At 34.8% G+C, this 18,850-nt stretch overlaps 1 protein-coding gene across 1 annotated transcript in view; it reads left to right on the top strand.

The window, feature by feature from the left end:
• The first annotated feature begins 256 nt into the window (after positions 1–256).
• Positions 257–18,850, top strand: part of ALDH1A1 (aldehyde dehydrogenase 1 family member A1) — a 32,227-nt gene continuing 13,633 nt past the window's right edge. The window contains exons 1-5 of the mRNA XM_042877503.1: positions 257–445; positions 9,297–9,401; positions 12,466–12,606; positions 15,732–15,861; positions 16,898–16,959. Of these exons, the coding sequence (XP_042733437.1) occupies positions 356–445; positions 9,297–9,401; positions 12,466–12,606; positions 15,732–15,861; positions 16,898–16,959 (528 nt within the window). The 5' untranslated portion in view covers positions 257–355. The remainder of the gene's footprint in view (positions 446–9,296; positions 9,402–12,465; positions 12,607–15,731; positions 15,862–16,897; positions 16,960–18,850) is intronic.

The raw sequence follows: 18,850 nt of genomic DNA, 5'->3' as shown, positions 1-18,850 counted from the left end.
GGACCTGCCTTCTGACAGAAAGTAATTTTACAGGTAAGAAAAGAAGGCTTTAAAAATATTCTTCAGCACGAAACGCGGAGCGCCTGGCTAGCAGATTGCTTCAGCAGAAATGCTGTATCAAGCTGAACGAAAAGATTCTGACTTTTGGTCTTAAAAATAAGCAGCGTCGTTTTCCCTTTGCAAGGAATTCTTTCATCCAATCATATTCTCGTATGCAAATATTCCGTAGCTGGTACAGATAAAAAAAGGGCACAAATAAAGCTAAGGGCTCAGGCAGGGCTAAAATCGCTGCGCTTCCCTGATACCTCATTTCACCTGTGTTTCAGGAACCTGCTCAAACTTCTCTCCTGACAACATGAAGAAGCAAGGCTCACACAGCAATGCTGCTCCAGTTTTGCCAGCACTGCCGGAACCACTCAGAGATCTGAAAATTAAGTACACTAAGGTTAGTAGTGTTTGTGTATGTTAGCTTTTCTTATGCATTTAGCTCAGACTGCTCATTTCAGCTTATTTGTACTGTGGAAGAAGCTTTGAATCAGTACTCAAAATGCTTACCCTGTCCCTTTTCTGATATTGTGCATATTTGTAATTAATGTTCAGTTATATTTTTTACCATAAGTTTTTCAGGAAGTGTTCAAGAGTCAGAGACTCACTTCATATTTCATGAGAGGTGGGTGTTGTTTTCCTCCTAAAACTAAGATTTTGCAGTGATAAGTTCCTAAAAAAAAAAAATTATAACTGTAAGAAATAAGGAAAGGTTCCTGTTGCTATAGTATTTTTCAGAAGAACAAGTTAAAGTTTTAGTGCCACATTCTATTATTATAAGCAGATTTACATGATTATGACAAATACGTTTTTGTGGAAATGGACATGTAAAAATGAAAGTAAAGTTCACTCTGCTCACCACCTATTTTTATTAGATATAATGAATCAGTTGTTCAGATTAAGCAAGTAACTATCATAAAAGAGATATTGCTTACCATACAGTTAGTGATCATACTTTAGAAACATTTTTGTAGTAGCAAATTATTTGTGTATGCAACTAGAAACACACCAGCAAAGAAGGTCTGACTCCAGATTTGTGTTCACAGCTAGAAGGATCCTCTGGCTGTTTTTTGTCAAAGTATACAGACATCTGCAAGAATTTTGCACACGCCATTCACAGAAGTGTACTGAACCTCTGCACCCTGAAATGTTCAGGTAGAGCAATTGAGCAGAAAGGACTTCTCTTAGGAGAATCCCGTCACATGGTGGTTTTTTCTCATTACCACTGTGATATAAATAATTTTTACTTTCCTAGAAATGCTACTTATTTTGTAACAGAAGGATGTTCTGCAATTATCTAGATTAGTCCTTTTGAATTCTATTCTATCTTGTTTTTTCAAGGAAAACCTACCCAGATTTCAGTGCATATCTTTCTTGAATAAATCATGCAGGACCTTACTTTGTAAATATTTAACAGGCTAGAAAAGCTATGTAGCTAGCTCTGCCATGTGATAGCTCTTCCTGTCCCAAAGAAAAAAAAAAAAAGAAATCTTAATATAAGGATAATATATCAGTACATAGAGAGCAGAAGTTTTCAGAAACCTCAGAAACTATAATATCTTCTTTTTCTTTGTTGTTTTTTTTCTCCAATGGAAAATAGAAAAAAAATGTATGATCAAAACGCCAGCAAAATGCCAGCTCAGAAATCTCAAGAAATCTCAGAAATATCAAGAAATTTCTGTAAAAAAAAAAAAAAAAAAAAAAAAAAAAAAAAAAGTGGTAGTTTTCTATCAGTGTGCAAAAACCTACTCTACACAGAATGGAATACAAGATAGTATGTTTAAAGTGTCTACAGTATCTAATTAGGTACAGTGGAACATAATAAATTCATGTGTTTAAGTTTTTCTGGTTTTGATTTTTTGGTTTTTGGTTGTTTTTTTTTTTTTTTGCCCAGAGTACAGATTTTATTTTCTTAAAAACAGTATGCAGTGTATCTCTGCAGAAATTCAATACACTTATTTGCAAAACTGTGTGCATACAAGTGATGAAGTCCAGTACATGCTTTCTTTTTGTTATGCATTCCTCCTCTCTACAAATATCACAAATGACTGTCTGAAAGCCATAAGAGTGAACTGAGGGGCAGGGAACTGGCATAATATAAATTTATCCCATATCCAGCTGTCCTCCTACAATTTAATAGAACGTACTCTTGTCTTCTTACCCACCCTCTGCTATCCATCCTCAAATTAGCACATGGAGTATGAGGCTGCTGTGACTATGTACCTTGAAGGAGTCAGAATGAGAGAAGCATTAATTATGACTGTAGTCTTTAACTTTCTGCCTGACATACCATGGACATCAGAAGATTCCTCTCTTCAAAAATTCTTGGTTCTCTTTATCTATAATGACAGGAAAAAAACTGCCATCACACAAGCTTCTGGAGAAAAAATGCACAGGAGTTATTCCAAGGGCTTTGCTCTAAACTTAATGCACACTGTTTTGTTTTCTACAAGAAGAATCAGTTTAGGATTTTTATACAGATTATTTAACTAGAAAGCATTTCCGTGGGTGTGGCCAAACACTGGAATAGGCTGCCTGCAAAGGTGGCTTATGCCTTGTGTTCAAGAAGCATCTGATAATGCCCTCAAGAATTTGCTTATTCTAATTTGTTCTGTTCTATTCTATTCTATGGATATATGTGTTGGCATTTCAGATTATACTGTTCACTTTAGCAGTAAATTGTGCTGAATGAGTGTTGGTAGATAGCTGCAAATGTACCGGTAAATATTTTACTTAGTCAACACTGGGGATTTAGACACTGATTGTTTGAAGAAATGATTTCTTCCATTAATTTTTTCAAGTATTTTCAAATATACTAATAATGTTGCTTTAATCAGAGAAATTCAGATTAGTTGATTGTTAGATTGTTGAATTACAAGAGGGGGATAAAAAACAAATTATTTTGCTAAACTGTGTGTGAAATGTTGTGGAAGACTAAACCACCCTGACTGAAGAAAAATTATAGGTAAGCATCCTGTATGTTATAATTACTGCTTTCACACAGTTGAGGGATAAAAATACAAAAATTGAATCAGAGTACCTGGGAAGAGGCCACTGGGAATAAAGCAACTATAGAGACCTACTTTGTTTAAGCTTGAATGACTGTAAATACCAAGGCACTAACTGATGCATCCAAAATTTTAAATAAACAATGAATAGAATGGGTATGTTCTTTAATCATTACTTCAGTACAGCAGGAAGATAAAATTCCTTTATACATTCATTTTTTAACACAAAATTCTAATGAGAAAAAAATATATATATTAAATGCTCTCAGACGCAGATTTCTGCCAGGCTTGGATTGGACCGTAAGACAGACTGCCAATGTTGAATTCATCTGAATGGCACGCATGTTCTACAAGAGCATGTGTGAGCAGGGGACAACAGTTTTTCAGCACTACTTCACTCTCCTTAGTGATGCTGAATTTAATCCTCCAGCAAGCGGCAGGAACCTAGCAACAGCTCTTCTTTACTGCTGGCCCCCCCAAAATGCTAGCAGTATCACTTAATGGTTTACTGTCTGCACTAGAGAGGCAGTGAATGGTCAGCTGAACAGTTATCAAAACTGAGTGATTGCTGTTAGCACTGTATACCAGGTAACTGTGCCCATTTGAAGAGCATTGTCAAGAAAAGTTTTATCATAGGAAGAGCTCTACAGTAGAGAGCCAAGTAGGCTCTACAGTAAAGAGCCCATTAAAAGGTGATTCTCGTTCCAAGGAAGATGCATGCAAAGCTGTATTTCATAAGGTGGTTGCTTCTAGCATAGAGCCTTAATAGCTATTTCAGCAGAGCCATTGTATGGTCAGTCCGTTTAAGACAAAGTCCTGAATCAAGTTAATTCTTCATGGAGTACAGACACTAATATGACATTTCCTATCTAGCAGTTATGTTATAAGATGAACTTGCTGTCATTTCAAAATACTGAAGGGTGGAAATAAAACAAACAAGCCAAAAACAACATGAAAAAAAAAAAAAAAGGCAAAGAACAGGTCCTTTCTCCCAGTTCTCTGCTCAGATCACTTCAGTGGTCAAATCAACTGTGTAAACCAAAATAGAAAACCTGTGTGACTTCAACTCATGCTATTAGAGCTGCATCTGATTCTCTGAACTGAAATCAGTCCTTTCAGAGAATCAAGATTTTATTGCACTCTGACAATGGGAAATAAAGCCAATCAAAGGCTTTTGACTGCAATAGGTTTAGTTTAAATGAGAAGGTGTATTATAGTGTCTATTGTGTAATATGCATTTCCAGGTCTAGTGCAACGTGTGGAAGTCATGAGTTTTTCAGTTTGTTGAAATAAAAGCTCGTTTCCCTCTTAAAAATACCAGTGAAATAACAAATTGACAGCAACAATACCTTTATGACATCAATCTATGCAAAATAATTTTCCAGCCTCTAACTTGATGTCAGTGTCCAGTCATTACAGACAACTCTCTTTACATTGCATGTGCAGTAAAATATTAGGTCTTTCATGTTTTCACCTGATAAACAACAAAAAAAGAATGTAAGCTGCTGGAGGAGTTCTACCTGAAAGAAAAAACAGTGTGACTGGTTGCAAGATTATCCCAATTTTGGGGGATTCATTTTTTAGTAAGATGGGAGAGTTGACAGAATACTTTTGGATGGTCCATGAGTGTTGTCTGCATTTAGAGAGCCACAGCCTGCTTGGGGTGGTTGGTGTCTGCTGAACTTGGTTGGTTGGTTGTTTTTTTTCCGACCGTATGGAAACATCTGCATGCATGTTTCAGCACAGTTGCTTACAATGTATGCAGCATAGCATACATGGAGAGTTTTGACTTTTTCCTCCTCTGTTCTGTCTGTCATACCTGCATAAGACAAGACTTTTGTCTGATTTGAAAAAGACATGTGAATAGTTTATAGATTTATACAATCCTGATACAGTGTTGTGTACATATCTAAAGTAATGAAGTTATGTTTGAAATGGAAATGGTATTAGAGACATTAATAAGAAAAATATTCTAAAGTAATATCATGGATGATACTAGTTGGTGCAATAAATACAATTTTTAAACAAATACTTTCAGAACTTCCAAAAATGGTATGTTTTACTATTATTCCTTTCACAGACAGATACGAATTTGGCATGCTGTAACATCATAGCAGTATTATGTTAATATTTACCTTTTACTTTGTCTCTTTTCTTGGCAATGTAACTAAAGATGTCTTGTTCATATTAACTACTTAACTGCTGTCTTTGCCCTTTCATGATAGACAGCATTTTGTGCAGATACTCTTCTGGTCAGCTTCATCGCATACTTGAAATTTCCTGGAACTTGCAGTTTAGTTTCCCTTTTGACAGCTTTTGTTAAAATCATGAGTTTCCTGATCTGTCCCAATGGCTAGAGGAGATAATGACACTGCATATAAGATGCCAACATATAATCAATCAGAAACCAAGAATATAGTAATAAGAATATAGTAATAGGTAATTGTTACCATATATGCTTAACCTTTTAATTAGTCATGAAAATATTACCATACTACTCATAAATTATTAAGAATCACCCAGAAAATAAATGCAAGTAATGTCAATAGTATGCCAAAAATACATTACTTGAAATCTGTCATGTATTGATAGCATATGTGTTTATAGAATTTATATCAGTTCTGTGAGACAAAAAGCATTTATACAGCAGTTATGGCACCTTACCTCTGTCCTGCCCTGCATCAACCATCATTTCCTTTGATTTGCCTGCCCCAAATTATGTTCTGGTTTTCTATTTAAATGTAGAAACTTCTGATGCTATGAGAAGCAGTTGTGGGTGCTTCACAGTGATGGAAAGAAAATTAGAAATCACATATTTTCCACTAGTTCATTAGATGGTAGAATTAAACTCAGGTCCTCAAGCTTCTGCCTCCGTGGTTATGATCAGTGAATGGATGTGGGGCAAGGTGCTTCTGTCAGCCAGGATCCTCAAAATTGGCAGAGGCTGAACATAAAATTCCCTGTATACTCAGAATCTGCAACTTTTTTAATGATGAGCATAAGCAGGATCTCTTTTGTGCCTTTAGTCCACGGCCTAAAACACCATATCAGGTCTCAAGAAACAAGTCCTAAGGTAACATGGCATTGAGTGTATTTCCCCAAACTGGCCCATAGACCATTGGCACTCCCTCTCCCCACCTCTCTTTTCTGGGCCTGTGGGCCTGTGAGCCTGCTGTCCCCCTGTCGCAGACTCATATAGATCTAGAGAAAACTCCATCACACACTGAGCAGCAACATATCTTTCTCTTTTCATACTCTGTGTGGTATATAAAGCCTTCCCAGTGACATTTCCTTTCTCTTCAAAGACCATCTTACAGAATCAGAAAGTAAAAGATAACTCTCTTCGACAATTTCACCTGTGTAGATTCAAAGATGTTTGGCTCTGGGGCAGCACCAACCTGGCCTATAGATCAGACTCAGGTTCTATTTTGCTTATACAAATGGAGAGGAATACCTCACATTCCTTCCATGGATCTTAATTCAGCTGTCTGATAAATTTTTGCAACTGTGTAATATTATATAACCCCTCAATGACTGCATATTAGTGCACATTTTTAGTAGATCATTTTATTGTCTGCCATTCAGCAATTACTGAATGAGCTCAGAACAAAAAGCAGTGGGCATAAACTGGAACAAGGCTCTGCCTAAATGTCAGGCAACACTTCTTTATTGCGTGGGAGAAAGGTTGCCCAGAGATATGAAGTCTTCTCCCTAGAGATCTTCAAAAGTCACTTTGACATTGCCCTGGCCAACTTGCCTGATGCCCTGTGAGCAGAATGAAATGGCCTCCAGAGCTCCCTTCCATACTTAACCCTCTTGAGATACCTCCTGGTATCATTTTTAACATAACAGAAGAGAAAACTCGGAATTCCTTTAATTTTTCCTTCAGTTGTAATGATGTATTTGCTAATATTACTTTTTTACATAAAGATGTCCACTCTTGAATTGCTAGTGCTATATCACAAAAGTTCATAAAAGTTCTATTGGGTAGAAATCAACACCCATCTTGCCTTGTTTACTTCTTGTTCTGCATGTGTCAGAAATGTTACAATCAAATGTGATAGTGTTTGTTCCAGACAAAGAAAGTAAATTTAGTGCACACTGTGCTTTTCAGCCTGTATAAAAGCTTAATCTTTGAGTGGAAACTAAGTTATTTATTGCATGAATTTTGTGCAGTAATTTCATTCAGCCTTTATAAAAGCTTAATCTTAGAGTAGGGACACAGTTACTGTCATTTGTTAAATGAACTTTGGATATCATCTTCACTTCTGTTGAGTAATCTGTTGTGATTAACTTTGATGTAGCTGTTATGTAGTTTTCACTCTTACATGATTCCTAGCTGCTAACTGTAAGTTTTGTACTTTATTTATAAAGAGGATGAAATAGATATTAAATACAAAGGCAGAATAACATAGGAAGAATGAGGAAAAGTTATTTTATTAGTTATTAAACATATTCAAATCACTGTCAGGGTAAAAATATCTAAGCAAGCAAAGCTTGTTTACTTGTTTTTCCTGGTGGAAAACCAAGAGAGGTGGTGTCTGCTGAGGGGTAACAGTGTAGAGGCATTACAGAGCTCCTTTGGGTTGGAATGAAGGTTGGAAGACTACCAAGCTGGACAAGAAGAATTTATTTGCTGTAATGCCCCTCTCAGGTCAAATAAAGATAGACATATTGCTGACAATAGTCAGAGTAACTGGAGCATTTGCATTTTATGTCTATTACCTACAGAGAAGGAGAATTGGCATTAACATCAGGATAACAAAAGACTGGGAGGCTGAAACCTTTAAACTGGAAATTTCAGGATATTGATAGAAATTGCTGAATAAATAATAAATGGCACCAACTAATTGGAATCATTTTAAACAGAAGATAGTCTTACTGATTGTAAAGAAATGATGACTAAATTTTTACCGAAGGACCATCTCATCAAAGCCTGAAGTTGTACAAAGTAGCTCAAGAGCAGGAATTGCAACACATGCTGAGTACTAAAACCAGAAAGGCTTGAATGGCATTCAGGTAGGGAGGAAAGACAGAAGAACCCCTTGCATTCACAACCTTCAGCCGTAATCCCGTCAATCAGTGTGGTCACTTGCACTGTCAGCAGGAAATTTGCCAAGAGTTTATTACGATTATATTAATGTACTGAATGCTACATTATGCTCACAGGATCAGGGCTCTTCTTCCAGTATGTACTACTAAGTGTTTTTTTAAGAGAGTGTCGCTGTGAAATGTATTAACTGCTAAGAGAAAGAACAGTCTAGGTTTCTTCTATTGCTGCTAGCAGTAAACTTATGGTGAGTACAATTACTCATTGCAAATAATTCCTCTTGATTTTTGTTTTCTACCTTTGTTTAATGGAATAAATGTTGAGTTTCTGTAGAATACTGAGATAATTGCATCTCTGCATTCAAGTCTTGATCAGAAACACATTCAGTGAGGAACCAGTCCACAAAGCCACAGTTTTTGTGAATAATAAAAGAAAGCTTATGTCTGATTATTTTTCTCCCATAGCGTGGAAATAGATAAATACACATGCTTACTTTTTACTCTGCTTAACAGGTTATTTCTGTTTTTCATTCAGTTGACAGTGGAACTATTTTAGCTTAGACTTTCAGACAAAAGTGTTACTGGATTTTTTTTTATTATTTTTTTATTTTTTTTATTTTTTTGTGGGATTGCCTTCTGTGGCAGGAGGAGGTGAAGAGAAATCAAAGAAAAGCCAAATGAAATGGTGCTGCTCCGGAATAAACTGCATGGACTACTTAATACATATATATATATATGTATATTTTATATAATATATATTTACCAATCCTGTGAGATCAAGAAAGAAAAGCAGTTTGGGGCAGATTGTTTAGTAACATACTTCTGCTGTTCATCACAGAGTTTGGTTTGAAGGAGGAGAGACTTCTTTGTAATGATATCTCTTATAATATGAAACATTACAAAAAATATCACATGGAGAAAGAAAATGGTTTCTCTCTAAAGGAAGATAGTTTTTAAAAGGTGGTTTACTTCATCACTGTTCTCATCTAAGTTTTGTGGTAATATCCATTCTACTTTTTTTCTGGTACTTACCATAAAATCATAGAATCATAGGATTGCTAGGTTTTGGGAAAGATCTTAAGGAGGTCAAGTCCAACTGCAATTAATCAGAGAGCTCTAGATTTATTCTTAAACATAGAGAAGAGTCAATAGGTATAAATATTACTAATAGTTCCACACTTTTTTCATTTTCAGATATTTATAAACAATGAATGGCATGATTCAGTCAGCGGTAAAAAATTTGATGTCTTTAACCCTGCGAATGAAGAGAAAATCTGTGAGGTTGCAGAAGGTGACAAGGTAGGATTTACTTTCATTCTTTTATCCTTAGCTTTAAATTCAATTTTATATTAAAAGTAAGAAGATGAACATCCATTTCTGTTGAGGTAAAATAGTAGCTCAAAGATTTATCCTATATGCTTTCTTCTGCTTCACCCTTATGAATTTGTTGATATGAAGAAAGATCTATAGAAAAGTTTTTTAGTAATTTTCTTGTTAACAATACTAATTCTTTTTACTGTCTTCAAACAGTGGTATCCAATTACTGTTATTTTGTTCTTCTTTCCCCATATCTTCCTTATACAATGATGTAATCTGTTCATTACATATTTATTGAAAGCTTTTCATTAGAGATACCATGAAGTGGAAAAATGTTGATATTTTTCCATGCAGACTCTGAAAAATTATTAATTGCTATCAGCATTTTTAGCTGACACTTTGACTTATTGGTAATGTCATCTTGAAAAATATGGTTTTTGTAAAGAACACAAAGGAAAACAGTCCTAAAACAGACCCTGAAGATGAAGGTCATCTAAAAAAATGAACACTAATTCCACCAAAACTGCTTTTGTTCTACATGTTGAATTTAAGCAGAAGAGTGAAAACATTGCTTAGACTTATAAGCAAACATTTTTTTTTACCTATATGAGATTTATTCCTAGAAATATTACAGATAAATGCTATCTAATCAAAGATAAAATGAACATCTATATCCTTATACATGCAGCTTTATATCTCATTGTACTAAGTATTTTCAGCTAAAAAGGATGTGCTTAGTTTTACCATAGAGCTTTAATGTATGTTACCAAGTAGACTAGTTATTTGTTTATATAGAAGACAATTTTATAAAACAGTTTTAAAACTGACAACCAGGGACATTTTTGGATAAACTCTGAGAAAGTCGGTATGAGAAGTGAATGTTCTATTTCCAGCTGACAACTACATGAAAATGCATTGAAGTATTCATTGAACACCATTTTATCCATGACAGATATTAGGATACTTTAAAGCAGCTTATTTGTGCTGGAAGTTCACTAACAATCTATCAATATAAGTAAAATCTCTCTAGCTATATTTACTTAATTGTACAGAGGTGAAATATTCTCGAGAAATGTATAGGAAATTAATTCATACAGCTTCCTATGTTCAGGTGCTGCCTGTCCAGTACAGGCATTACATAATATTAGTGATCTTAGAGGAGAGCTATACCAAAGATACATTTCAAACTTTTTTTTTTCTTTTTTTTTTTTTTTAATAAAGACATCTTGAAAAATCTTCATGAACCTGGCTTTTGGTGATTGCATTTTTCTGATCAAGTGCTCTTGAGGTGCCTTGTTCTTGCTTTTCTTCCATCCTACATGCATATAGTGCTCTATGTCACTGAGATTTTTTAGAGTTCATTTTGTCCTCAACCAAGGAATTCTCTAAGCATGCCATTAACTTCCAGATTGTATCCTGCAAGCACTTACATTCACAGACCTTAATCGTATTTATATATTATTTTCCTGATTTTAGGTATTCTGGCACTTTTAGTAGAAAAAAACATTTTGTACTGCATTTATTTTAATTTGCACAATTCATACAAGTGCAGCTCATAGTTTCCCTATGTTCTTTTCTGACATAGGCCAAGGTGTACATCCCAAGTCATACAGAAAAGCTGAGGAATTTTTATGATAAGAAGAAATAAGAAAAAGAATTAAATAGTCACACAGTGCATATCTGTGTGTTACTGTTCTGACCAATTCTGAAAGAAATCAATCTGTTTTATCTTGTAGATTTCAGCTACCTCATGTAGATGATGGGTCATTACTACCCTATAGTAATGATTTTGGTCATTACTAAATTACATTAAAGCTCCTTCCCATCTATCATTTTCACAAATTTCTATCCAGGAAGTACTGTGGGTCTCAAGTCTAGTAGACCTACGCTAGGCTTTCCAAAGCAGATGATATTTTGGTTTTACTTTTTCCATTTTTATGGAGAACTGGTTATTGGGTTTTGAAATTGGTTAAAATTTCTAAATCTGGTCCACATTTAGAACAATTGGTATGGGTACTGATTTACTCAATTTTATTGGCTTAGTCAATCTTAAGTGATTTACCCAGATGATGTTCTAGCAATGAGAAGGGGGGAAAGTAATCCTTCGAACAGTATATGAAAGCAATTGATTGGGAAAACGTGTCATATATGATTCCTATAGTAAGTCTTCGTTTTGGTTGCTGTTTTCCTTGGGAAAAGTATTACAAGATTTATAAACTGTGGAAATATTCCAAGTAATGAAAGCTATTTTTCAAGATATTTCTTTTTTATTATTTTATTACATATATATTCTGAAACACATTTGCACACAAAAGAGTTTCATAAAATTTGGGGTGTATTTTCTCACAGCAGTGAAAAGTGCTGTGAGAAAATACACCACAAAAAAGTGATAAACAATACCTTACCTTATAAAAAACATTAATGAATTGACAAATTAGCTTGCTTAATGCTGAGATACTGCCTAGAATACCGAGCGCTTAAGCTTAGCATTCTAAACCTGGTGAATTAGTCCTTTGTTGTTATAATATTAAGTAAAAATGTCCCTTAAAACTTTCATAAACAAACACATTTATTTATTTTCCTCTATAGAAAATTTGTGTTCATCTTACAAAACATTTTAATATTAATTTTTCCAACCTTGTATTCAGAACACCCCCAGATATTTTTAGATAGTGTTGAGTATGTAAAAATTTAACTTAGAGATTTTTGCATCTCTTTCTACATAAAAAGATAAAATTTCATTAGTATTGTAATTTCTGTATGAATCCCTAATCAGAGATACTACAAGTCTGAATGCTTGTAAATAGAGTTCCTTAGTATGGTTTTTTTTTGTTGTTGTTTTTTGTTTTCTTTAATTTAGAATCTTTGAAAATGCATCTGTTTTCATTGAAATTCACATTGCTGAAACAATAATAAAAGTGTTTAAAAGGAAATAACATATCTAAAACTAATGTACTAACTCTGATAAGATTGGGATGCAAACCACTTTGCATGTTTAGAAACCAGCATGAATGACAATTAAAAAGTTTTTCTGTTTTTCTTACAGGCAGATATAGACATTGCTGTTAAAGCAGCTAGAAAAGCTTTTGAGCTCGGATCACCCTGGCGTACCATGGATGCTTCAGAACGAGGAAGGCTCTTGAATAAACTAGCTGATTTAGTTGAAAGAGATCGACTGACTTTAGCTGTGAGTATAATACGTGAACAAAAAGGGTAAAAAAGCCAATGTTAATTGGCTTAGTGAAATTTTAAAGGAAGATACAAACAGAAGTAATACACTAAACCTTTGGGAATTTGGGCTGTCCCAGTAATTTTTTACTCTGTGTTCTGAATGGCCCATATAAACTGGATTGTATTCAGGTCTACTGATACATCCACGGAGTTCTTCAATATTTAATTAGCTTCAAGGTAATATTTAAACCCACAATCAATGCAGTTTCAGTAGTTGATTCTTAAGGAATTGACACAGACCCCATGCCCAACACTTTTCTAAACCAAAGCCTAAATCAAGGCCTAACCTCAAAGCCAGGTTGAAGTTTGCAAGTAAGGTAGGTTAGAACTTGAAGAAATTTTAAATTTTGTGGGTATGTATTTTGTTGTCATTAACTCTAGTTTGCAACTAGCAGTCAGTGCAAAACTTTAAACAGAACCAAAGAAAACAGTAAGTTATGTGATATTAGGAAGAGCATGGGTGGTGGTTGATGATTTCCTGTGTTTCGTTACTTCTGCTTGTTGTCCAGATTTCTGCTCATCTGCAGATACTTAAGCATTACCATTGTCTACTAGCTCTGTACTAATGCAAGAAAGATCTTTTAAAATAGAGGTGTACCAATTATTTGATAAGTGTTGTATCCTACACTTGTTTTACACCTTATGTTTGATGTTACCATCAAGATGCTCTCTCCAAGTTTAAACACAGTTTGGGCTGAAAGACTAAGCACATTAAGTATTGTCCTGAAGATGAGCATTGCTTTGGTGCCTGCAGTGTCAAAGAGTGTAAAAGAGCATCAGGAACTCAGCACCCCACATCCAGCACCCAGGATCATTACTCAGCCTGATCTAATCACAATTTTAAGTATTTAAGCATTAGCTACAAACTAGAACAAGTTAATAAAATTCAAACCTCCAAAATATAAATATATCTGTTGGCCATTGTAGCATCTTATTGTTCCTTTGTTCCATCTATTGTTTCTAGGACACACTTGCATGTGTCCTAGCAGATTTTTAAAAGACGAGTGAAAAATTCATAAGAGCTTTGGCTATTTCCTTGAACTCTCAAGATTACAACTCTCAGGCTTACACTTCTCTTCAGCAACTCTCTTTCTGTAAACTAATCCTGTCATCTTGATGTGGAGTGATAACCTTCAGAAAACTTGAGTAACTAGAATTTGTGTCCTTGATAGTGCTAAATTTATTGTAGCTGAGAGAGAATAAATTTTAAGGAACTATATTTTTTTAATAGGAATGGTATGGCCCCTTGCCAGTTCAGTACCAGATAAAGTGGCATTTACTTCTTTGTTGTAGCCTAAGGCATTACACATGCAAAGAGGATAGAGAAATAATCTTTTTTCCACAGGAAAGCCAGAGCATTTAGTTTTTGTTCCCACCAGCCTTTTTTGTAGTATGAAAGCATAACTTTTCTCTCTCCCTCAGCTTCTATTTTGCTGACTTAGTTTTTATTTTCCACATATTTCTCACATTAATAACTACTTTTCCCTTTTAGATAAGGTGTACTTGAATGAAGTGCTTTCCAAACTATCAAAATGAAGAGTAAAATAGCTAAGGAACTCTGGGCCAGTTAAATAATAAATTTAGAAATGAAATAATATTTCTAAGATATGATTAACTCTTGAAACTATTGTTTGAATATTTTATCCTGAGCATCCTAATAAGATTGTTCTCAAAGCTGAAGGTTCCCTCCATCTTTCTATGAGGATACCTGAGAAAAAAAGTGTATCAGTATCAGCATGTTATCATTATTTAAGGACATGGTCTTTAGTAAAATACTGTAAAATTTAGGGCTGTTAAAATGGCATACTCCCTAGATTTTATATCAGCTATATTTAGTCCCTGAGGGATCATCAAATCACAAAATTAATCAACTGAAAAATAAAAGATGTTGAATGACTATTATTTTAAAGGTTTAGGACGTATATTTTCCTAGCATGGAGAGCCATGGGATGGACAATTGGCCAGCCTTCAAATAAGACAAGTTTTTTTTCACACAATTGTTAGCTAGAAACAAACAAACATAAAAAAAGTAGTGTCTTCTCTATATTTATTTTTCATATTGAAATGTTGTCTCTTGAGTTCCTAATGTCTCAAAACTTTCCTCTGCACATGAGGAAGATAATTTTTTATTTGGGGCTTGTATTCCATGCTTTGAATATAATTTTTCATAAAAAAGGCCTGCTCTGAAAGTAATGCCTCCTATTGTATTATATCCCACAACATTAGACGTGAATTTTGGTGGCACAGTAAAGATTAACCTTCCACCAATATTCTGGCAATTTTGTTGCCCTGCAATGGATGGCTGAGGGGCAATTTGTCAGATTGACATCTGGCATGGAAATGTGTGTGAAGCAAAGGTGTGGAAATGAATTCCTCCGTGCAGCAAAAAAATTGCATCTGATGAGTTTTGTTGACATCTGCTAAACATTTATGGAGACCAAACAGTGGACGTGAGCACAATGAGGCTGGACATGGTGCCTTTCATCAGTGGTGACAGTGACAGTGGTTCACATTTACTGGCGGCATGCAGGCTGTTTTCCATTTCTGGTGAAAATTCACGGCTAATGTTGGTGACTATGCTGACAGTGTATCATAGCTGACAATTTGCTCTATCAAACAGTGTTACTGTGCTCTTCATATCTGTTGAATTTTCTGTGGAAATAAAATAGGAGATAATCTAGATAAGTTGCCAGTTATGCATCCATTAAGCATTCATAGACTCCAAGCTGTAGATTTTTCCATCTACACTTTGAGAATACTTAGTATGAGCTATAATGTTTTATCTGATTTCAGATAGGAAAAAATGTTATTCTTTTTCAGAACATGTCACCATTTAAATGTAAAATGATCCTGCTAACTGAATAGATCACTGAGAATAAAGTATCATTAAATTTCCTTGTTTGTAGATTAAACTTTGAGTTTTTTCTTCTAGATGGAAATTAATCTTCTGTGTACTAGTACATGCTAAAAACCTCTGAACTGAACAACCACTAAATGCTAACAAACACTAAATGACAAAGTACATATATTGGAAAGCTTATCAACATTTGATATTAACTTTGTAATTCCTGTTGTCTACAGACATTGGAATCTATTGATGGTGGTAAACTCTTTTCTACTGCCTACCTAATGGATTTAGGTGCCGGTATTAAAACAATACGCTACTGTGCAGGCTGGGCTGATAAAATCCATGGTCGAACTGTTCCAATGGGTGAGTAGCTTTGAGATAACAAAAGCACAGAACTGAAGCAATGTAACCTGTAAAAATCTATATTTTTCTAGAAGCTGTGCAGTATCAGTAAAAATTATTAATGGAATATATTTTAGATTGTTTTTAATATGCCTTATTTAACTTCTATCATAATGCTAATTATGAGCATTCATTGTAGTTATTAGCATTGTTACATTCTTTTCTATACAACTACAAAGTACGTTTTGATGTCTAGGAATATTTTAGCCTATATATACATCTAGAAAAGCCTCATTGGGTACTTTTGCATAGCATTGGGTTGTTTATGCAATGGTACTGTAAGTCAGGTATTTGCTTATTAAAGCTAAGATTAGCAAAAGCAATAATATTTGTTTCAGTTATCAGATAGTTTATTAGGAACAGTACTAAGAGATAAGAATGAGGAAACTTTCCTTTGTTTTCCTGAATTTTCCTTCTGTTTCCTCTCCCACTGAGCAGCTCTACAATAACATTGTTTCTAGCTGACTTCTCTCAGAAGGACAAGGAATGGTAATAAAGAAAGAATTAAGGAAAACTGTAGTGATAACTACCAAATTTTGGCACGACATAGATCCCTATACCAGACTTAATGGAACACATGCTTATTTCAATCAAAGAGAATTTATTTTACTTAATGGATTTCATTTAAGATAAGATCTAATATTAAAAAAAAAAAAGTCTGATACGTACCTAGGATTGCAAATAGCTTTTAGAAAAGTATTTTCCAAAAAAAGAAAAAGGTGAAAAGAGAAAAAAGAAACAAATAATATTCATTGGTATGCTGTGCATACCACTTTGAGAAGAAGAGTTATCACTGCAAAAAGTCAGTCATAATGTCAGAGTCAAACGTTGGAGCTATGAAGAAAGCAGAGATTGAATCCAGATGTACTTCATGGTTGTTGTTGAACAGTTAAGGTTTTGAAAATATCATTTATAAGTAAAATTACACGTAACTTTATATTCTTTTGATTTAACTGTTTCTCACAAATGTGTCTAATCTATTCTAATCTTCCTTCAGATGGAAACTTTTTCACATTTACAAGGCATGAGCCTGTTGGTGTGTGTGGACAAATTATTCCTGTAAGTTGGAGTCACTTACTTAAAAAAAAAAACACAGATGTTCCTGTTGCAAATGAGCATGTTTTTAAACTTTTGTAAGTTGTGGATACATTACCAGTGAGAAACTTTCTGTTCCCAAAAGTAGGTACAAAACTATCCAAAACTACTACTCCCAAAACTATCTTGAGTATTCATCAGACTCTTTAAGGCGGAGTTTTAAAGAGTCAGTCTAATTAAGCCTTGGCTCTCTCCTCCCTGTATTATGGAGCACAGATCAATGTCAAAAAATTGAATTTGTTTGAAAAACAGAATTGTGTTCTGTTGGAACAGAAAGAATCAAAGTAAACTAGGTGGAGAGAGTAACATTTATAGCCTAAAAGAAATAAGCTCTTTGGGACCTGGAATATCTATTCTGTTTAGTATAGCATCTGGACTACTGCAATCTTTGGTTATGACTGGGTTACCTTCATGACACTGCAAGCAACAGCACGAAGAGTATGTTTAATGAGTGCCAAGCCAAAGTTCCCAAGCTCTTTTTCAGTGTTTTTTGGATTTATTTATTCTAAGAAAAGTTTCAGAAGACCTACCTGAGTCTGAGCATCCAAAACACTGAGAAAATCAAACTCTTTGTTGAGGTTTACATAATTTAGAGGGGTAGCTGTGACAGTGATTACATGCACTAGGCACTTCTGATCCACCCATCTCTTTTCCCACACATTGGGTTTGGAAGTCTGCTCTGACCTGCTTGACAGCTTACTAGGTTCTAAAATAGTTGGGTTGTCTGCCAGTCTTGTTTGGACATGTGAGTCCATTCTTGTTCCTGATATCTTTCTGTTGACCTGGCAGATCTGCTGTACCTCTAGACCACTACATTGATCTAGAGAGCATCTCTGGAAAACATCATTTGGATCCAACTTCTTGCAGAGCTCCAAGAATTGTTGTTCATTTTGTAGGTCAGGCACAAGATATTTCATGTAAAGCAAACTCAAGACAGACAAGACTAGACAAATTTCTATGTAAAATTGCAGTCTAGAACTATGGGCACTTTGTACATATGCTAGCTTCCTATGCAAAATGTTCAAGGACTTCTAAGTGTATCTTTGTTTTCTCTGAATTGAAATTTAAAGCCAAGTTCAAAGTCTGTACATAAACCAACCTTTGAGGATTATGTGAACACTGCAAAATACTTTTGTCTGCTCAGCATTTCTCTTCCACTCACTCAGTTCTGCTTCAATAAGGAAGATTCAGAAAGCTTTGTAATCCCTTTCTTTGAGTTATTTGTGCTCCTGTTATTTCTGGGGGTGGGGTGAGATTAAAGGAGATAACCAGAGAGATAGAGAACAGATGTATTTATACTTCTCCAAGCATTTCCGAGATAATAGGTAACTGTTAACTGCCTTTTCCTCCACTTTCTCCTGTGTCTTTTCTGCTGATTCTCACAGGCTCAATGCTTCCTAAGCCACTAGAATTATTTTCAAAGGGGCAGAGCTCTTTCACCCATCTTTTTTGTCCCTCACACTGCTGATATGGGGTCCAGAGGGGTCAGCTGCTCTGCACTGCAGCTGAGCTAAGAACAATAGAGAGATGACAGTAAAACCACCATGAAAGAGTATAGGGGCAGTATTACGCTTTATTACTTTGTCTCTCTTTGAAAACTGAATTGATGACAGATCATTCAAGAAACAAGATAACAAAACTGCCAACTTACCACTAATCCAGCAGCTTTCTGTCAGGCTTTGTTAGAGGTGTACTCTTGTTGTTTCCTGTCCCCTGGACTCATATATACCAAAATCACTGATCTTTGTACAACATGATTTGCTAGTTGCTTTCACAAAATATCTTCACACTGAAAAGCGTTCAATAAAAAGTTCAACTATTCAGTTGCCAATTCGCACTATAATCATAGAAAAAA

Source organism: Lagopus leucura, unplaced genomic scaffold (assembly GCF_019238085.1).
Source record: "Lagopus leucura isolate 7727_CA_CO unplaced genomic scaffold, USGS_WTPT01 Super-Scaffold_100018, whole genome shotgun sequence".
NCBI classification, from domain to species: domain Eukaryota; kingdom Metazoa; phylum Chordata; class Aves; order Galliformes; family Phasianidae; genus Lagopus; species Lagopus leucura.
Note: the sequence above shows the minus strand (reverse complement) of the source record. Positions and strands in the feature narration are given on the sequence as shown.